General features: G+C 22.0%; 3 protein-coding genes across 3 annotated transcripts; 1 reads left to right on the top strand and 2 right to left on the bottom strand. All coding sequences in view use genetic code 6, as the record gives it.

Moving 5' to 3' along the window:
* Positions 1-211: 211 nt before the first annotated feature.
* Positions 212-11,049, top strand: TTHERM_01081790 (hypothetical protein; the record flags this gene model as incomplete). The annotated part of the gene is made up of 26 exons (XM_001030482.2): positions 212-407; positions 477-576; positions 628-899; positions 961-1,123; positions 1,178-1,376; positions 1,437-1,485; positions 1,533-1,701; positions 2,185-2,498; positions 2,546-2,591; positions 2,657-2,763; positions 2,818-3,097; positions 3,143-3,219; positions 3,292-3,362; positions 3,409-3,619; positions 3,670-4,084; positions 4,166-4,372; positions 4,434-4,633; positions 4,693-5,010; positions 5,075-5,188; positions 5,250-5,611; positions 5,674-6,206; positions 6,333-7,114; positions 8,555-8,885; positions 9,510-10,047; positions 10,155-10,734; positions 10,979-11,049. 26 exons carry the CDS (start codon positions 212-214, stop codon positions 11,047-11,049), a joined length of 6,705 nt encoding a protein of 2,234 aa, XP_001030482.2.
* A 463-nt stretch (positions 11,050-11,512) lies between these two features.
* On the bottom strand, positions 11,513-11,966 carry TTHERM_01081770 (hypothetical protein; the record flags this gene model as incomplete). The annotated part of the gene is made up of 2 exons (XM_001030480.1): positions 11,513-11,862; positions 11,897-11,966. The coding sequence occupies 2 exons, from the start codon at positions 11,964-11,966 to the stop codon at positions 11,513-11,515; spliced, it is 420 nt and encodes a 139-aa protein (XP_001030480.1).
* Positions 11,967-13,056: 1,090 nt separating this feature from the next.
* TTHERM_01081760 (REJ domain protein) lies at positions 13,057-18,988 on the bottom strand (the record flags this gene model as incomplete). Its single annotated transcript, XM_001030479.2, has 7 exons — positions 13,057-13,083; positions 13,645-16,335; positions 16,392-16,599; positions 16,715-17,216; positions 17,273-18,107; positions 18,296-18,798; positions 18,850-18,988. 7 exons carry the CDS (start codon positions 18,986-18,988, stop codon positions 13,057-13,059), a joined length of 4,905 nt encoding a protein of 1,634 aa, XP_001030479.2.
* Between the last annotated feature and the right edge of the window lie 3,407 nt (positions 18,989-22,395).

Here is a 22,395-nt window from a genome sequence, read left to right as displayed (position 1 = left end):
TTTAGTAATCTAATTTTTAATTAAGTGAATTAAAAAAATGAATAAAGCTATATTTTACTTTTACTACCTTTAATTGGTTTTTTTTCAATTAATTCTAAAAGTTTGTTCTTCTACTAACTGTAGCTAAGGTTAGTGCTTTTAGCCTTCAACTAGTTCTTGTGTAAGCATATTACCTAATTTCACAGGCATTAACATTTAAGGTGATTGCGTGATGGATAGACAAGAATCAATAATATAATAATGTGCACTAAACACAAATTAAATATGCATGAATTCTTCAAAAACTTAATGTGTTTTACTAAACTAAGACCCAAAAGATTTATATATAGGAAGCTATTTAGACAGCAATTAGAATTTAATTTGTCTAAGTTAGTCTGACATCAAAAATATGTCCATAAATCCTGCATGTATCTTTTTCTTCCTACTAATTTACTAGAATCTATTCCCTTACTTTAAGAATTTTAAATATAAAAAAGCAATAAAGTTCCTAAAGCAAGGGTACTGCTTTAAAAATGATAATTTTTTATACTAAGATGAACAAGTAGCAAGTAGTTTTTAGTGTGATTGTCCAAATAAGTAATTATTAATGATAAAAAACTAGATAAATTTATTCTTATATTATTAAAGTTAATGTTATTAAGGAAATTAATGCACTTAGATGAATAATAATTAAAACGCAGCTAAAAATGATAAAGGAGTTTGCATCCCTATTCAAACAATAGATAATATTCAAACATGTTATGATGATGGAATGAGTATCTGTTTGCTTTAGATTTCACAAAATTAATCTTAATGCATAGCATATTCATCTAATACACAAATAATTGGAGTATATTCATATAAAAACATAAATTATTGTGTGTAAGTAACATAAGTCTAATAATTATTAATTATAGATAGTAATTATATTTTAATTTCTTGTATTTTTCATGGTGGATTATATTGTTATTTTGAAATTAGGTATCATATTCTTGTAATCTGATTATTGCTTCTATAAGAATAATTAAATAGTGTCAAATAGTGATTCAGCAAAGCAAATAATAGGAATAACAAACAAATTTGCCTGCGTATTGCAAAATACCTCTATTGATTCATAAGATAGCATTAAATCTTGCATACAAGGGTAATTTTTAAATAAAATATTTACTCTTACTCAAAATTTATTTGATGAAATTAGATATTGCATTTCTCAACAAAATTGCATTTAGATGAATGGATATAGTGTAATATCTAAAAAATAAGATTAATCATGTGGTGGAGATAGTGAAATTAATTATTTGGAATGTTATTTATCTTCTTAAGATGCGTCTACTTGTATCAACTAAAGTGGTGCATAGAAATCTTGTGAGTTAATTAGATAAGGAAAAAATTTTGTGGTAAATAATTAAATTGTTAAATTATTAATTTATTATATTTAATTTTTAACCAAATTAAAGGGTGCAATGACTAAATTTTTTTGTATTGCTTCAAATTAATAAATTACAAGTAATATATTTCTTTCACAAATCTTATAATAAAATTGAAACATAAAGTTAATAGCTCACCATAATAAAATATCATATTCTGCTCTGAATATAATTGTATTGCCTAAAACACTCATTATGACTTTTTGACTAGAACTTCAGTCACATATTAGCAATGTCAATCTATAAATGGAAATAAACAAGATTCTTAAGGAATGTGTGTTGCATCTTCTTAACTGTAATTTAAAATTTTATTGGTTATTTTTTAAAATTGTTTTTAATATAAATATTTTAATAGCTAATAAATTTAATTTAATAAAATATTCATTTTCATTATTATAAAATTCTACTTATAATTTAAAAAATTTTTTAATTAGAAAATGAAAAATATAAATTTTAAATTAAGAGATTAAAATTTAAAAATAAAATTAATTTTAATCTACAAAATTTAGGGGTAGGGTAGATATAAAAGTGTTTAAAATGATAGGGAGAGGGCAGGGGAGTTCAAATTGATCTCAAAAATTAAACTTTTACCAATAATTTTATCACAATTTATTAATTTTGTTTATAGAAAATTTGAAAAAAATAATTTTTTCTATTCCTTTTAATTTTGCCAAAATTAAATTGACAATTTTTAAATTACTATTTTAATTACTGGCTATAAAGCATAATAAATAAAAATTTTAAATATTGTTATAAATAATATAAATTGAAATACTAGGTCTTGCGTTGATGATTCTTAGTGTTTATATACAGATCCAAAAACTTAATAAAGTTTTTGTGCTTAATTGACTCCTAATTAGAATTCTCTTAGCTTTGCTAAAGAATCAAAAACTATGAAATGCTTACCTTATCAACCTATAAGTGGATAAGCATAAAACATTTATAGATGCCCAGATGGGTATTGTATTTATGTTTAATAACCCTAACAAAAATATTGTATAGCAATTGGTTCATTTATTAATGGCACTTTTTATATAGGAGTAGAGTAATATTCTTAATTATGCCTTTAGTTGCTTTAACCTTCTTATTTAGGTAAACATAAGCTAAGATAAATATATTTATTTAAATATTAAAAAAAGGAATATAATAGTGTTTTAGTTCAAATTATTGCGTTTTGCAATACTAGTAAATATTATTTAATTAGAAAACTGATAAAATATAAATCAAAATTTATTACTTTGATAAATTAGAAATTTCTAGGTCTGTCATCCTCTCCAATCAACGAGTTAATTTTTCAAAAACACTCCAAATGTAAAGGCAAAAAGGTCTGACTAGACTTGTTCTGATCTAAATCAAGGTAAAATATATATTAAATTACAAGTCTCTTATATTTTTGACAATTTTTTATTAGCTAACTCTATAAGCTGCTTATAGGGTGATTATTGCTTACTTAATGGATAATGTGTATAGCTTAGTTGCAGCAACCCAAATACTATTGGGAGAAGTTAAGTTGACCAAACTTGTTTAACTAAAAGCTAAGGTAATGCTTCTAATTGTGCTGATAACTTCTGCCTTTTGAATAATAAATGTCTCCCTTTGTCAATAAATTACCCTGGAAAAGAAAATTATACAGAAAACTGTTTATAACCAAATGATTCTGGCATATATGGAGCAAGCGCATGTTATGAATAGTAATTTTGAAAAATAAAGCATTAATAAAATTTATTTTTAAAAAGATTTTGCATCTTGCAAGGATTTTCAACAAGTTAGAACAAATGTGTCATTTTAGATTACAATTAAAATGACTAAATAGGTAATATTTTTTATTAGATAACTATTTTCTCATTTCAGTTAATTTTATTTCAGTAAATTTTATATTTTAAAGGAAAATATAAAGGTAGTGGTATATGTGTTTCTACAGAAGATGCCTCTAATCCTCATATGTCTCAAGAAATTGTAAATAATTTTCTTTTAGACTTTAAAAAATATTTTAATTTAAAAGGAAATGTGTTTTAAAGGTGTATATTGCATATCTACAAATGCGAAAGGTGATTATTGTTAAAAAGTAGAAGGTCTTATAAAGTGTTCAGATTCCTAAGGAAGGTGTATTTCTTCATCTAGTAATTAAATGTGTAGTGTATGCTCATATGATAACTGCTTATAAAATGGTGTATGTATACCTCTCAGTAATATTTACTGCTAGGATTAAAATGGTAATAAATTTATATATTTACACTTTATAAATAAGCTTTTAACTCAAAAGGTAAATGCTTAAGTATTAACAACGTAGGGTGTTATGTATGTCCAAAAAATTACTGCTTAAATTAATAATTGTAAACTTGCTAATTCTATACTTAAGTAGATACTTCACAATATTAAAAGGATGAGTGCTTATATATTTATAGGCAAGACATGTAGTGCCTTAAATAAAACATAAACACAGTTAATCAATATAAAAAAATTTTATGCAAAGATAAAAATAGTCTTTGCTAAAACATTACCCCAGATACGCCATGCTTGATATGCCCTTAGTATTTTGAAAATCCAGGAAATGATAATTGCTACTAATAAATTTTAAAAATTCCAAATAGCTACTACAATTTTACTATTTCATATGTAAAAGAAGACTGCTATCCTAATTCTGATTGTTCTTAAAATAGTAAAAAGTGCTCAGAAGGGTATATATTAATTTTTCTCCATATAAAATGATTATTTTATGAAATCAAAATGGTAGTAAATAATATTATTTTAATAAAAAGGTGTAGAAAGTGTATATCTGGAGGTGTATGCTAAGAATGCATAGAAGGATATTTTTTATTTAAAGATAATTTAAGTTCAAATTAAATATGTGTCAAATGTGATTCCTCTTCTTTTTCATTTAACATTGACCCTTCATCTTAGCTTTACAAGTTTGCTCAATTTTATACCTATAAATGTGCAGAGTGTAGTTTTGAATTGAATGATTGGTAAAATTTTTCATAATAATAATAATAATGAAAACTATTCAAATTCATTTTATAAATTTAGGAGCAATTCTAGCCTTTTTAAAAAGATATGCACAAAAATGATAGTTAATTTCTTAGGTTATAACAAATATGATCCTTTACTTTATAATACAATTTACTATTAAATTTAATATGGTTAAACTTAAGGCATAAGTGACTAATAATCTAATAGAATTCCTCTCTCTTATTATCAAGTGATACTTTAAGATAATCCATCATAATGTACTTAGTAGTTACCATTTATTTTAAGTTTTTGAAAAAATATTTTAAATTATTTAAAGGTTAAAGTTAATGTCTTAGATGTAAAATTGATACATAAGGAATTGCAAGATGTCTTAAATGTTAATATCTTTATTATGTTACTAATACCTATACCTGTGCTATGTGTCCTAGTTAATGTTTAGAATGTGGTATGAGTATCCTGATAGGAGATAAATTCCTAAACTTTGAAGACATAAGCTATGAGTAATACTTAAGCAATTCTTTTAATATGCTAAGTGCATAGTTTAGTTGCAGGTATTGTCAACCTGGCTACATGATTAAATACGATTTTTCTTCATGTTTGCCTTGTGGAAGTTCTTGTCAAGAGTGTGCATATAGTAATTTTATTTACAAACAATTTTTGTCTTTTTTATAAATTAATTAATTAATTTTTGAATAAAGCATTTGCAGGTAAATTAGTCAACACTAAGATGTACTCTTTTGGCTAATACACTGAATAAAATTTAAATTAAATTTGTCTAAGATGTAAGTAAGGGTATATAACTTCATATAACAGTAAGTTTGATTTTTAAATAATAAAGATTAAATTTTATAATTTTTTATTTTATTCAAAAAGGATTTGATTGTGACATGGTCGGGGTTTAAAGGAGTTGTTTAAAGTATGATTATGAAACAATTACATCTAACTATCATTTCAGAACTTATTATGAATACATCCTCAAGCCTGGTGAATAGATTTAAGGTTTTTGTCAATAATGTTTACCAGGAACTTGTTTAAGCTTAGGAGGTGAATGTCTTGATTACATTTTGCCAACTGATTTGAATACTTATTCTTTAATATGCAATACCTATTATCCTAAAAACACAATATCTTTCTATGGATCTGATTTTGAGATTAATCATTGCATCTATAGTTATCCAATAATTATACATCAGACCTCCTATAGTTGTAATTATAATCTCTCCTGCTTAGATTAAGTATTTATGTTTTTAATTTAGTTATAACAATATTTTTTAAATATTCAAATAATAAAATATAGATCCCATTTTGCCTCAATTGCTATTAAAGTAATGATTATTAAGATGGAGTTCTATTTTAATGCATATAATGTGAGTAAGGATATATTCCCAGTATATCTGGATGCATACCTTGTCCTCAAGGTTGCCTTAACTGCTTTGAATCTGGATTTTATCAAGGCTAAAAGGTTAATTATACTAACATTCTTATATATGAGAGAAATATGTTATAAGGCTTGACTCTTTAATAAAGAATTTCTTACTATGAAGTTTTTTAAATTTAAATGCTCTGCACTGTATGTGAAAGTGGTAGAATGATTAGCAGTGATAGAAAATCTTGTGATTTACCTTAATGTGGAAAATACTGCAAAACTTGTATTTTCTACTTAGATTAGCCATATTGTGTTCAATGCAATTCTGAACTATTGTTTAGTGAAATTACTTAAATTTAAATGTACATAGCTTAAATGTATTTTTATGAGTTGTTCCTAGATAATATCTAATAGATGATAAGTTTTGACTCTAACCAATAGAATTGTAAATTATGTCCAATGCTGTAATATTTTTTATTTTTAACTTTTAAAGAATTTTTAATTCTAGAAAGAATGTTATATATTATATTTATTTATTTATAAAATAAAACAAAAATAATATATTTTATTGAATATTTATTTTAATATAGATGTGAAACATGTGAAGACAAAAGCATTTATTTTTAAAATGGAGCTTTGGATTTGTATAATACTAAATGTTATTCTTGCAAATAAAAAATAACAACCAAGTTTAATTACACTAGCTAATTTGCAATCAGATATGATAAAGAAAGAATGAAATGTTAGATGTGTAGCTAAACAGATAATGGTTGCTACTTTAAAAAATAGTCTAGTGTTTATGTCTTTTGTGGAAACTATGATTAACCGCTGGGTACAGGAACATTATAGGATCCATATAATTTATTTAGAATATCAGAAGTTAATATAAATCAAATTATATTAAATGAGCCTAATTTAGATAGGGCATATGTATATTTTAATGAACTACAATTGAGAGAAATAGAGCTTGTTTTACAATATACAGATCCTAGCAATAATTGTTATGAAAATATAAATTTAAAAATAATTTCTACTTTAAAAAATTAAATAAATTCGATTGAGTTAATGACGCTTACAATAAAAGCAAACTAAACAAAAGAAGATTAGTCTAAATTCACTATATACTAATATGGAGTAGCTGAAATTTCAGGATTTAGTAAGATATAAATAGAAAATATTAACTTCTAACCTAAATAAATAGGCAATACATTTGGTTTCTAATCCTAAAATGCAATAATAAATGAAATTTCTATTTATAATGTTACTTTTAATTCTAAATCTTTATCTCCAAATTTATTATAGTTAAATTTTTTAAACTTCAATGGATCTTTGAAAATGAATGGTGTATCATTTAACAATATAACAATATAAAGTAACTAATTTCTGAATATATAGTTTTTACAGCCTTAACCAGTGATAGAGTATTCAATCCAAAATGTGTTATTTACTAATTGCTCCTTTATTTTTTCTTAGTTCTTGACTTTTGAATACTTAGGAATATTAAATTTACTAAATATACAATTAATAAACAGTAATTTAACTCAATTTTCTACATTTATTTAGGCAAAGCAGTAATATACATCAAGATAGTAATCGATTTTTAATTTAACATAATTGAAAGTTATTGATACTAATATATTTAATAATTCTGTTTTACTTTATGCAGATAATTTCTAAAATATTACTATCAACTAAATATTTATAAAAAATTGCTAAATAATATCACAAGATAAATCTCTAAATACGTTTCAAAGCTTATTTTATCTGAATTAAATACAAATATAGTAGTTTTAAATTTTAAACAGCTTTATATATTAAACAAAATTATTTTAGCAACTAACTATATCTAATAAAAATTTCATATTTTATAATTTAACCTCGATTAAATTATAATAAAACACTATTGAATCTTTAAACGCGATTATACTTTCACTAAATCAAAATTAGGATGCCTCTGTAAATTTAACCGATATTTAATTAATAGATAACAGTATTAATCCAAATAATGTACTAAATTAACAATAATGCAGTTATTTTAACTTCAAATCAATAAATAATTTAATAATTCAAGGACTTTAAATATCAGATTATCAAATAGTTAATTTTATATCTATAAGCGGAGCCTAAACTATATATTTAAATAGAATAAATATTGGTAGCTTGATTAATTATGCAACATCATTCAATTTATTTAATTTTCTTGGAGTAAATTAAACTTGCTTAATTGAAAATGCTATCTTTAGACGTCTTAAATCTTATCAATAATTAATTAATATATAACAAATTATGAATTAAATCAATAGTAATGATAATTAAAATTACTAAATTATATTCACAAATATAACCTTATATGATGTAGAGCTGAGAAGAATAATGTCTGTTAGTGTATAAAATACTATTTAGAGCTTTATTTAAATTTAGTCTAAAATTGATGCAAGCCTATTTATTAACAACCTTCAAGGCATCAACATCTATAGAAAATATAATAAATCACTGGTAATTCAATAAATTTATGATTTTTAATCAAATAATTATTTATTATTTAAAAAATTAATTCTATTATTATCGTATCAAATAAATTTGTTTAAAATAATTTTTTAAAATAATTAGGAATATTTATAAGAATAATAATTTTTATCTTCTGTGTTGTTAATTTAGATGTAGATAGGTGTTTTATAAATATAAAATAGCTATATATAGTCATATTATGCCCATCCTTCTCATAATATCATGAATATCGCTTGCTAATAAATCAGCTTAACTAATAATTCATTTATTTAGCAAGAATAATTAACTACTAAATTAATATTAGGTGATCCAACTCTAAAAGGAGGAATTATAAATATTAATACGCCAAGCATAAAAATATTTAATAATACATTTTAAGGTGGTTTTGCTTTGTAAGGAGGTGCTATTTATTTATAAAGCTAATATCAATTAAAAATGCACATTTAGTAATCTAATTTCATTGATAACTGGAGCTTTAGTACGAAAAATTAGTAAGAGTGCTTTGGAGGAGCTATTTATATCGATATTTTATTTAGCTAAACGATCGTAGAGTTGTTTATCTTTAATTCTACATTCGAAAATAATTTATCTCTAAATTAAGGTGGATCTATTTATATTTCTAATTCACTCTCTAAGTATTTCTTAGTAATTTAAAATAATCACTTTACAAATAACCTGGCTCTAAGTGGTAGTAATATTTATTCTTCTTAGTCAGGTTCATATAGTTAAATCTAAATGCAAGCAAATCTTATTTAAGTAACTAATGATATAGGGATATTTAGCAAATAATTATTGCCATACTTTTCTCAAAAAATGATTACAGGGACAGATCCTTCATTATTTAATTTTCAAAATTACTACAGCTTAGATATTATTTAATGCATATTTTAATCTAGTTAATAAAAAAATTAACAAAATAAAGATAATAACTTAGCTAAGCTATAATATTAAGCAATCATCAATGTTAAATCAATCACTTAACTAACATTAGAAAAAAATCAATATGAATCATTTATTGTCTACAATAAATTAATTAATATACTTGACTGTTAAAAAGTAATAGTTTAATGGGATTAATTTAGTAAAAATGAATTAATTAAAATGTTTCAATACCTTTAATAATTATAATTATAGAGCTTAATATCAATTACTTCTAATTCAGTTATTATTAAATAAATAATGTACAAGAAAAACAACTGTGTTTTGTGCTAACAAGGCAATATTTTTATTTAATCAAATCATTTGTTTCTTTTTAAAAGTATATTTTAAGAAAACACTGCAATAAATGGAGGATCTCTATATTTACAAACGTTCAATTAACCAAACTCAAATAGAGTTTTGTAAGTAACTGATTTCAATGAATAATAAATATAATATAGTACAAATAGTTAAACAATAGTTAATTGCTCCTTTATTAATAATATAGCCTTATAAAGTGGAGGATCGATATTTTTAGTAAACTCATTATATTATTTATCAAGATTACAGTTTATTGGAAATAAGGCATATATGTATGGAGGGGCTATAGCTGCAGATAATACGCTCTAACAAACTGTTTAAAATATCTAATTAACATCATCGAATTTTGAAAATAATTAAGCCCTTATTGGTAGTGTCTTCTTCTAAATGTAGAATCAGCCCATAAAAAGAAACTTTTAAAATACTTTAAATAATAATTTAGCAAAACTCTATGGTAACTAACTTTAACAATCTGCTGTAGCATTTGTTGGTATTTTAGATGGGAATTAATACAGTAAAAGTATCATTTTTTAAAATTTTACTGGAGGAGTATTGCAAGTAATTTTAGTTATTATTTATTTGAAAAGCAAGTAGTTTCATAGCTTGTTTGAAAAATAACCTAAAATAATTATATGTTAATCTTTTAAAATTTATATTATAAAAAGGATGATCTATAAATATAGCTTATTAATGAAGAAGGATAGCCTATATCATAATTAAAAAATGATATCATATTAAACTTGTAAATTAGTTAAGGAGATTTTGAAATATTTCCTACTCAAATAAAGCAGAATAATGGTTTATTTAATCTAAAAAATGTTTTATATATCTATGGAAGAATGGGTTCATAATTAAAAGTCAATATTAGCTCAAATTTTAATTACATCCCTATTTATGATTTATAAGGAAATCTTATCTAAATATCTTAAAATATATATTTTGAATTAGAATTCTAATTTAGGTAGCTATGCCCTACTGGGACTTCTCTTGTAAAAGATAATAAAAAAAGAGATATGTGTTACTAATGCCCTACAAGCACATTTAATCTTGCTGATGGATAAAAGTGTATAAAATGTCCTTTTGTTTGTAAAAATTCTTAAATGTTTTTACCAAGTGGATATTGGAGATATTCTTTAATGAGCATAGAATATTAAGATTGTTACTTTGCTTAAAATTGTATTGGAGATATAGGGAGAGTTTTAAAATAAGTTTAATAGTAATCTACTAATAGATATTGTAGTGAAGGTAATATTTTATTTATTTTAATTACATAACTATATATTTAAATAATAGGAAATATTGGGGCTCTTTGCTTAGATTGCGATTTAAAAGGAATATATTGGGAATATTCTTATTAATAGATTACTCCTTACACATGCTAAATGTATTTTTTTAATTTATTTAATTTCAATTTTGCAAATAAAAGATTATTTTCTTAAATTATAAAATTTATTCATTTTAAAATATTTCTATTTTAATAATTAATTAGCTGTAATGGATTCAAAAATTATCCAAGCCTGGTCATCTTCTTTATTAATTTATTATTTTATGGGTTTTTGATAAATTTAATAAATAAATAAATTAAAATACAAAAACTAAAAAAGGTTATTTTTCTGTTAAAGTTAAATATCTTTTATTAAAATGAAACATTCAACTTGGTCAGGATTTTTATCAACTATTTTACAATTTTGACTATGGTTAATCCATTAATTTATTTTTTACCAATCTTCCTTTAGCAGTTTATCTTTGAATTATTTAATATACCAAACAATATTCTCAAGCTCTTAGATTGTAAGTTAGGTACTCTCTTTGAGTTTCAAAATTTACCTTATTGCTATACAAGGATATTTATTTCTGTTTTAATACTTTTTTTAGCTTTAACTATTGTGTATTTTATAGCATAATTCTGCTTACTTTATGATAAAGATACTACAATAGCAGCTATCATCTTTATCTAAATTCACAATATACCTTACTTGGTTAAGTTATTTATTGGAGTAGTTAGCTATATTAGTATATAAGATCAGAATTACATTAAAGACTTTCCAAGTGTACCTTTTACCAAACAAATGGGCTATTATGTTTGTATCTCATTTATTATTCTTTAGGCATTATTTTTAATAGCTTTGAAATTCTTTCTAAGTATTAGAAAAAACTTTCTTAAAAATGAAAGAGCTCCACTATTTCTAAAGTTTATGTATTAAGATTTTAGAGTATATTGGTGGGAAATATACTCTTAAATGTATAAAATCAGCTTGTTTTTGGTGGAAGGAATATTTTTTTAGCAATTAATGTTAAAAAATTCCATTTGTTGTGCAATATGCTTTAGCTATGCTATTTCAATCTTTTATTGTAAATTTAATATTTTAAAAACTAAAATAAAATTTAATCTTATAAAAAGTTTTACCATATTTGAGGAAAGAGCTGAATTATATAGAAGTGTTTGTGAGTTTTGGGCTTTCGGTTAGTTTTGGCATGATGAGCTACTTAAATTAAATTAGCTATTTAAACGAATCTAGAATAATTATTTGCTTGATTAATATTTTGATAGTTATTTTACTCACATATTAGCTATTTTAAAATAGTATCAAGATTTTTCTTAATGTTTTTACAAAGAAACAAATAAAATCAAGATAACCATTATAACTTTGGAAATTATTAAAGTAAAGAATTCAAAAAAAATCAATGAATATTATCAATTAGTACTATAAAGATGCTTTTGAAAAATAAATTTCTTCTAATTATTTATTTTATAAATAAAATATACTAAAGTAGAATAGTAGAAAATAAAAAAATAATAAACTAGAATAAGAGTATTAATTACTCAAAAATATTTCAAATATTAATAGTTAGAGTAATTGATTTTATGTTAATATTAATTTTTTTAACAAAAATAATAAATAAATTAATTTTATTATTTAAAAATATTTTTATTATATATAATACATTTTGAAAAACCTAAAATTAAAATGTAAATTTAATAAAATTAAAATTTTTAAATAAAGAATCTTATCATAATTTGTATTTACCAAATGTTATTAATTAGCAAGTATATACTTAGTAAATTTCCAACATATACATAGTCGTATTAATATGAATTTTATTTATAATATCTATTATGTTTAATTTATAAAATTACATAAGTAGCTTAGGCAAGGGTAATTATTTTTATTATATTATGAACTTAATTGAAACCATGGTTAAATGTTACTATTGCTAATTGCAGATTTTTTTTTTTGTAATAGAGAGATAAATAGTGATAGGTTACACCTATAACTAACTATTTATCTTTCTAATAGAAATTAATATAATATTAAATAAATTTATATATTAGTATTTTATATATTTACATGTAATTTGTATTTAATTTATAATAATTTAAATAAATTTTAAATAAACAAAAAATCAAATTAAAAATAAAATATTAATATAATGATAGATTTCACAATCTATTAATATATAAATTAATAAATATTTAATTAAATAAAATAAGAATACTATTTGAAATTTTAAATGATAAAATTTTTGTAGATTTAAAAAAGAAGGATACAAAATATATAAATATAATCACAAAACAAGATTTTGTATTATGTCCTATATTTTTAATATTTAAAATAATTTTTTAATGATGCTACTAGACATTTTCTTTGAATTTAGTGTTAAAATCATAACACAGAATGAAGATAATAAGGTAGAAATAATCAAGAAATCTATTCCAAAAAGAATAAAAAAAGAAAATACTCTTTAATTTGCATATGAATTTGACTGTCCACTTATAACTGCTAATATGATATAGTAATAAAGTGCTAATAAAGAGATTATTAGTAATGATGAAATTATCTTTCCAATCTTTCTAAACTTATACATAGCTTCTATGATTAACACACTTACTGATATTATAGCTGAATTTAAAACTGAAATAAACACCATTTATATATCATTATACTATTAATCAAAAATAGTCGATACACTTAGCGAGTGAATTACTTTCAAATAAAAAATAGTAAATCTTATTGGCCTTGAAAGTTTTAAGCTATGCATAAAAAATATATTAGTAAAATTGTGAAATATTAATATTTTCTAAATAAGTGATTTTTATAATAACTTTTTATAAATCTGATTATTTTCTATTGGTTGTTAATCCTCTTATGTAACCTTTAAATCTATAGAGGTATCTTTTTATTATTTTTCTTTTTCTTGCTCAGATAATTTTTCATTACTTTTTTCTAAAGATTTTTGTATCTTGTCACTGTTATTTTACAAAATTTTTTAACCACTTAAATTATCATTGTTTGTTTATATATCTTAAATATGTTTGTCACTTAAGGGTAAAAAGCTAACTCTTCTATTAAATTTAGGTTTTTAAATCTTTTCTTATTTAATTTTCCAATTTACAATTTCATTAAAAAGCTTTTCTTATTCATCTTATATATTCTCTTACTAATATTACTGTTGTTAAAGAGAGTTCTATTATTTTAAATCGTTTTACTATTCTTAATTTTATTACCTATTAGTTTGTTCTGGTGAAACAAATATTTCCATGTTTACTAAAGATTATAATTATCTATGATTTGAAATATTGTTTTCTTATATAGGAGCTACATTTGTCAAAGATGATGGAATGCATATTTATTATTTTTTATCCAATTATTTTCCAAACCAACAAAGACCAAATTATATTAATGTAACCGATGTTAAAATCCAAAAAATTGCAAACTCATAAAATGTGCTGAAATGAGTTATATTAGAAAATCCTTCTGAACCAAATGCTGTTTATAAATTTTTGTTATTTAATACTACCTCTAAATCTTCTATAATTGTTGTAGGTTTTTAATCTTTGCAAATACAATTATATCCTCCAATTGATAAAGATTCTACAATTACACAATTTTTAGACGACCAACTTGATTTTTGCTGCTATATGCAAGTCAGGTTATTTTTTGATGGTTTTTTTATATTTGGAAACTACATCTGTATTTTATTGGTTACATTTTGATTGGTTTAATTTGTCATATCTTAAATTAAAGGTTTAATAACTGGATTTTAAGATATTTAGATTGAAGGTGTTTAATTTTTTAGCTGATTCACATAATTTTGAAACTCATCACTTTGATTAAAAGGATTCTACTCATATTTAGTTATCACTACATTATAAATATTAGATTCCTCTAATAAATTTTCACCTTAATCGTAATAGTATTTTTAAAGGTTTTTTTAAGTTACTTACTCACAATTTAAAGAAATTTGATTTCCTTACATTTAAAATTAGCCCTGATTTGGAATTGAAATATTATTTATTAATTGACCTATTTAATCTGACATATTTAATTAAGTTTACAAAAGACTATTAGTTGAGTTTACAGCATTAAAATTTTAAGTTGTTGAGTTTAGAATTTTAAAGGAGTCCACTAAATTCTGTAGAACAATATCATTATTACTCATGAGTTTATTATTTGTAACTTTCATTAGTGATTATTAATTATTAAGTATTTAATTTACTTGGCCAAGTAGATTTTAGCTTTGTTAATCTTATTGTACAATCAAAGACGATTAGAGATTTGAAATTAGCTTATTTGATAAAGTGGATAAAAATGAAGAAGTTGGTAACTTATTTGAATAAAAAAGCATAGATTATATTAATTTTATCTTTGCTTCATTCACTGAAGGAAGATTAAAGATTGTATTATTCTTGGAAATTTCTTCAGCTATTATGCTAAATTATAGAATAGCATTTCTTGTAGTTGTATTTTAGCTATCTTCTATGGCATTTTCTATGAGTTTTAATAGACTCTACTCATCTGAGTCATAAGGACGAACACTAATTTGAACAGTAGAGTTAAAAATAGCTAAGTTTGAATCCATAGCTTACCCCATTATAACTAAATCTCCAGATGGTAGAACAGTTCTTATTGAACTAGTAATAAATTAATCTTAAATTTATCTTCTAAGTATATTTTATGGTACTTAAATTTCTTAAAGTTAATCTATCTATTGATTATAGTAAAAGAATTAGTAAGTAATTGGGTTACTTTTTGTTATACACCCTGAAAATTATATAATAAATGAAGTTTCAAGAGCTATTCCACTAGAAGGACTAACACTAAATACACACTTTTATGGTGGTATATTAATTTTAAAGTTTATGATACTCAAGCTGGGCATAATGTTTGCTGGATTATAAACTGAAAATCTTACTTAAACTACTGGGTTATTTTCCTTTATCATAGAAAAATAATCCCATATTCTAAATTTGATTTTAAGATAATCAAATTTTATTATACCTACAACTTTGTTTTTGTATAATATAGCACCTGCATATGTTAAAAGGTTAATAGGTGTATTTGAATCGTAAATAAGGGTTGCGGAAATATCATCATTAATATTTACTTTTTGAGGCAGTTTTTCATCATCAAATTTAACAATTAAAGCAGGTATATTAATTTCTGTAAATATTAATAAAACACTGGCCAATGATTATCTACTATCTTTTTAGCCTTAAAGAGTAAATTTAAGACTCTGATATGGATTAAAAATTCCCTCTTCTATTGTGAAGCTTAAAACATTTTATGGAATAGGAAAAACATCAAATAAATAATTGTAGCATTAAGAATCCGCATTATTTGAAGCTATATTTTAACAAGTCCATTTAAGTTAGATTCCTTAAGGTGAATTAGCATCTTAAATTTCGTAATCTCTTGCTACTGCAGTTATAGTAGTATTTGCTTAATAATCTACCATTCTGTCTGAACCACCAGAAATTTAAATAAATAATTCTGAGATTTATGGGGTGATTGACATATTGTAAGTAGAATTAATCAAATTATTACTTATTGAAACTGCTTAAACCTAGTAGTTAATTAAATAAATAAATTAAATTTATAAAATAAAAATATTAGTATTACTGAAAGATCTAAAGTAGAATTTAGAGGAATAGAATAAGGCTTAATATCTATTTCAATCTATTCATCATTAAATTAGTTTTGAACGATGTTTAATTCTGGTTAAGCTTTAGAAACTACTTAAACGTCTAAAGTTTCTTTAGTAATTCTATTTCCCTATTAGTCGCATAGTTATACATAGAAAATAAAGAATACTTTTATATCCATGTAACTTTTTAATTTAAAAAATAAAATTTTTAGTAAGATATAAAAAGATTTTTTATAAATTTTAGTAACCCTCTTATTTAAATTAATATTAAATAAAAGCAATAAAAATAATTCTTTACTTGTAGATAGGAGGATAGTGATTTTAAATACTTTATATAAAAAGTTATTTGGTTAATTAATTAAATGTAGTAAATGAAAGAGTGCTTCTTTGTTAAATTTTAAGTATGTAAAATAGATTAATTGTAATAGAAGTATCAGGAGCAACAATATATCGGTTTATAAATAAGCTACGACTTTGCTTTTTATTTGCTAAACTTATAATTTTATTAATATTTGATAGCGTTTAATTGCTATAACTCTCAGGTTAAGCTAAACTCCATTGTATTTAAAAGAAATCTCTTTTTCCATCATTTAAAAGACCTACGATTGCAAAAGAGATATCATCACAAGAGTTTACTTTTTCATTATATTAAACTATTACAGTTGCTTAAGGTCCTGGTTTTTATACAATTGAAATTAGATGGAATATTTTTATAGGATTTGAGTATCCTTAGAATTGAAGAACCAAAGCTTTGCTGTTAAATCCTATTATATTATCAGCCATTATTGTTGCATCGGAACCTAGTTATTTTATTTTTATTATTTCATTTCTATAATTTAAAAAATAATTTATTTACTTAAAGTAACAATTATCTAAGTTGAATTAATCTCGCAAATCGAATTAAATCCTAATAGGTCATTTGTAGCTTAGTCAAATATTTAGTTGCATGAAAGACCATACACAGAAACTAAGGGTGATCCGAATTCTAGAGTTAAGATAGGAACACTACTCTCATAGGTAGCTTAAACTGCTGCATATATATCATAGCTGCAATGATATAAGTTTGCTCTAGTATCTTAGGTGTTTTTACAAACACATGTATAACCATTAAAAGTCATACTGTCATAGCAATCTAAACAAAAATTTTTTTCACCTTTTTAACAAGTTTTGCAAGTTGGACCACAACTATAGCAGGATTATGTACTATAAATTTAACATTCTTAACATTTGTTTTATGTGAATTAAAATCCATTAGGACAGGTGGTTAAACATTAAAATGTAGTACTTTATTATTATGATATCAAAGGATAATAATTATTTTAACAAGAAGTACAGCTTTTTGGATCACCTAAACAATTAAGACAAGGTGCTTGACATTATTTGCATTGATTATTGGTAAGATAGTAAGTATCTGGGCATGTTTATACGCATTAAAACGTAGTAGCAGTTCCTGTGGTAATTATAGGATAATATCCATTACTACAAGTATTACAATTAGTTGACTTACCAAAGCAGGTTAAACAAGAAACATCGCATTATAAACATTTTTATTCAGTTGTAGCAGTATCTGTTACTTGTGCATATTGATTTGAACTACACTTTAATAAGCAAAGTTTTTATGTTAAATTATAATTAGTTATACAAGCAGAACATTCGCCAGATGTATTACATGTAGAGCAGCCTATTGGACACTATATTTTATTTTTTATTAAAAAAATTAATTTTTTAATTTGATTTTTAGCAAAATGCAGCACAATCAATCAAATTTATTTGTATTATAATTTTAAGATATTTTGTTTTAAAATTATAAAATAGATAAATCTAATTAAATTTCTATCAAATGTAAAAATAAAAAGGAAATTATAAAATTAAAAATTACTTAATAATATGCTAGTATTTGAATATTTGCCATTAAATTTGGAAAAGTATTAGGATGAACTTAAGTCTGTAAAGTAAAGTAGGAAGTAGCAGATTTCATGTCAATTAAATAATATTCAGATTTTTTATAATAATTATTTTTGCAATTTAAAGATGAAGATTACTATTTCACAGAATTATCTAGCTAATTTAAATAAGAGTTTCCTCCATTTTTCTAATAAGTCATTATTGTAATTGAATCTGGAAAAACTCCATTTTGTAATTAAAAGTACGAATCAAAGCTAATTTATAAATAGGATAAATTTTATCCATTATTACCTTAAAAATCAATTAAAATATCATTTAATAGTGATTAACTGATTGGATTGATTAAGTATTATACATCGCAATCACCCTTAGATAAAACTATGTCTTTAAATTGAGTAGAAGTCTATTATGTAATGTAAGTTTTAACTAAATCACCAATTGAATAGTTTTAGCTTGAGTCATAAATACACTGATAGCCTTAATTTAAAAAATAATAAGTAAATATTACTTATTTTACTAACTAATTACCTTAGCGTGTGATAGATGCGGTTTATTTCGAGATTAAATTTGAGCAATTCTAAGCTTTTACATCAATTAAAATTAATGCTACTGATATTATTAAGTTAAAATAAATTATTTTTATATTATTAAACAAATAGTAATCCATATTTTTTACTTATTTTTTTTTAGTATATAGCATTCTAATTTTAATTAAAATTTATATAACTATCTAAATAATTTAAGAAGCATTTGAAAATCTAATAATTGTATTCAATTTTAAATAGCTATAGACTTTAAATTAATTAGAGTCTAATTTTTAATTCTTTTCAATAGAAAATTTATTTGATTGAGTTTACACTTAAAATAGTACTAATTACCTTAAAACAACTAAATTATCGAAAACTATTCTTCAAGCTATCATTATCACTCAAACCATTTTTCTTAAAATTAATTTCATAAATTTTTTATTTAATTCTGACAGATGTTAAAAATTAATTACATTGATGTTACATTTATATAATGATAAAATAGATAGAATATTTTTAAATTATAAAAGACTATTATTTTCTATTAGTATATAAGTTTTAAGTAAACAAATTTTTACTAAAATAAATTTATTGTGTTAAAGAATTCTTGTTACTTGATTTTTGAAAATGTAGAATTAGTAAGAAAATATGTTTTAGTCCTATTAATAAACACAAATACTTCAAATATGTAATTTATAATAAAAATTTATTTGAATTTTAGGATTAGAAAAATAGAAAATAAAATTAGAAATTTTTTGCCATAGAGGTAGTATTACTGAGCAAATTAATTAATAAAAAATTGTTTTTGCCTTAAAATTTTTATGATATAAATTTTTTGTAACTAAATAAAATTCAACCTAATCTAATCATATTCATTCAGTTAGGAAAAAAACAGAAATATTTTTATTTAGTTCATAAGATTTCGTTCTTTCTTAAAAAATATAAAATATTATTTTTATTTAAATATAAATTTTAACTGATCTAAAATATTTAAGTAAGATTTATTTAAATGGTATTTTAATTTTTATCATTTAAATATTTTATCTTATGAATGTATCATTAGATAGAATTGATCATTCTTGAATTAATTAGAAAGGCTTCAATAGATAATAAGCTTGAATTTATTTTACTCCAGCATTTAATAAAAATAAATATATAGTTTAATTAATAGAAAACTCAAATAAATAATTTTATATCAAACTAATACACAATTGAATATGTTTGCCTAATTCATAAAAGATAATGTTAAAGATGGTCTTAATTTAGAAATAAATTTAAAATTTTTAGTTTTATCTTTTATAATTTGGTGGCAAAAAAATTCTTATTTTTAATAATAGAAAAATAATAATGCAAAATCTAATGTAATAAATATTGGGGATGCGAGCTCCGTAAACAGAAATTTCCTTTCTATTTATTTTTCATGTAATTAAAAAAATTGACATAAAGTTTTTAAAAAAATTGGCAAATGCTAGTCTCAAATTCAAATACTAGCTGATTAATATTTGGTAAGAGGAAGCTTTTCAAAATGGTCTAAAAATGGCCTCGATTTTAATTATCTATGCTATTATTGTAAATTTACTCAATTATTTGATATATCATCTACTTTATATTCAAATAAAATTGTACTTACACATCTAATTCTAAGAATCACTGAATGAATAAATTTATTTATTAGTTAATAAAAAAGCGCATTTACCTTAAAATAGAAGATACTATAAAATAAAAATTTACCTACTTAAGCATTGCTAATGATATAATCTCATACAAATAATTGAATCTGTTTTACACGAGTTAAATATCTTTCTTATTTCATTTTTCCAATAAATTCTAAAATATATTTTATATATTCTATAACTTTATAATTAATATTCATCTTTTATATAAGTATAAATACTTATTGTCTATGATATTTTAAATTTTTAGTTTTTAAAATTATTCCTAAAATATGTTTATTGTATTACAACTTATTTATTAAAATTTAGAAGATTTATTATTACTATATATATTAATAGAATTTAACACACTCCAATGATAAAAATAAACTTGAATTTAATTAGCTGGTCAATATTAATTATCATTTAAATTCTAATTTGCTGCTTAATTTTTAAAAAAATGAATTTTCATTAAAATATAATTTCTTTTTTACTCTTAACTTGATTAAGTAATATATATCTTAACTTTCTAGGAAACAAATAATAGATTATTTCTTCCAGAATAATTATTATCGTTGAAATGAATTGAAGAAAATTATAATTTGAATTTATGATAACATCAAAGATTATCATATTTTTAATCTATTTAATGAATATATTTTTTATTTCTAAATAAATATTGTATTTGAAATAAGATTGAAGAAAATATGAATTGACTTGATAAATCATTAATATTTTTAATGTAATGATAAATAATATTTTTAATACATACTAATTAATATGTTGTCAAAATTATAATAAATCATTTAAGAAAATAAAGACATTAATTTTATATTAAAAAATAATTAATTTTTCTAATATGACATATCAAACTCTTTTAAAAAATTATTGTTAAAAAAATATGTTTTTGATTAAGTATAAAAATTTAAGTTGTTATTATTATAATTATTGAAAGCTATCATTTAGTCATTTTTAAAAATTTATTAACTCAAGATAAATTAAATAAAGAAACTAGGAATTGAAAAATATGGCTGCATGATAAATTCAAAAGTTTTATTTTATTGAAAAAAAATCTTTCTAATAAAAATTAAAAACAAAAAATATTTTTTTAAGTTTATTTTAAATAAATAAATATTTATTTTTACTCTTAATCAAATGAAATAGAAAAATCTTATTAGATATATAAAATATTTAAATATGATAAAATTAACTAATTTGTATCTTGAATTCAAATATGATTAATAGTTTGCTCCATTTATGTCATTTATGTATTTTAATACAAAAAAATCTTTTATACAGCTGCAGCAAAAACAATTTGTTTTATCTATTTTATAAATTTAAAATTTAAATCTTTTATCTGCATAAATTATTTTTTTTGCTGAGAATATTAATCTAATCTTTTTGAATACCTAAAAATATTTTATATTTATTAAAAGGAAGTTTTATAAAAAATATTTAAGAAATATTTAACTGCAGAGCATTGAGTTAATACATACTTTTACTAAATACTAATTTCAAATTTTAAATTTACAATTAATTTTCCTCATATAAATAACCTTTTAAGTAAATATTTACCTACCATATTCACTCATTTTTTTACTTCTATTTTATTATTTCAATTAAGGCAAGAATTAATTTATTTTTCTTTAACCAAGACATAAAGCATAATGGGTTCATCACATTTTTATGGATTGAGGTATTTTGGTATATATAATTTAAATTTTTTTATTTTCAATATAATTATTTAGTACTTTAACTTAGATACTATCTGTTTAAGTATATATTAAATCTTTGAATTTAGTAAATTATTTTTTATAAAATTAGGGGATATTTTGAATAACAAGGTAGTTTAACATACCATAAATTATTTTATATTAATATTTATAATATTTTAT

The sequence above is a fragment of the Tetrahymena thermophila genome, assembly GCF_000189635.1.
Source record: "Tetrahymena thermophila SB210 genomic scaffold scf_8254629, whole genome shotgun sequence".
In the NCBI taxonomy this organism is placed as follows: Eukaryota; Ciliophora; class Oligohymenophorea; order Hymenostomatida; family Tetrahymenidae; genus Tetrahymena; species Tetrahymena thermophila.
Note: the sequence above shows the minus strand (reverse complement) of the source record. Positions and strands in the feature narration are given on the sequence as shown.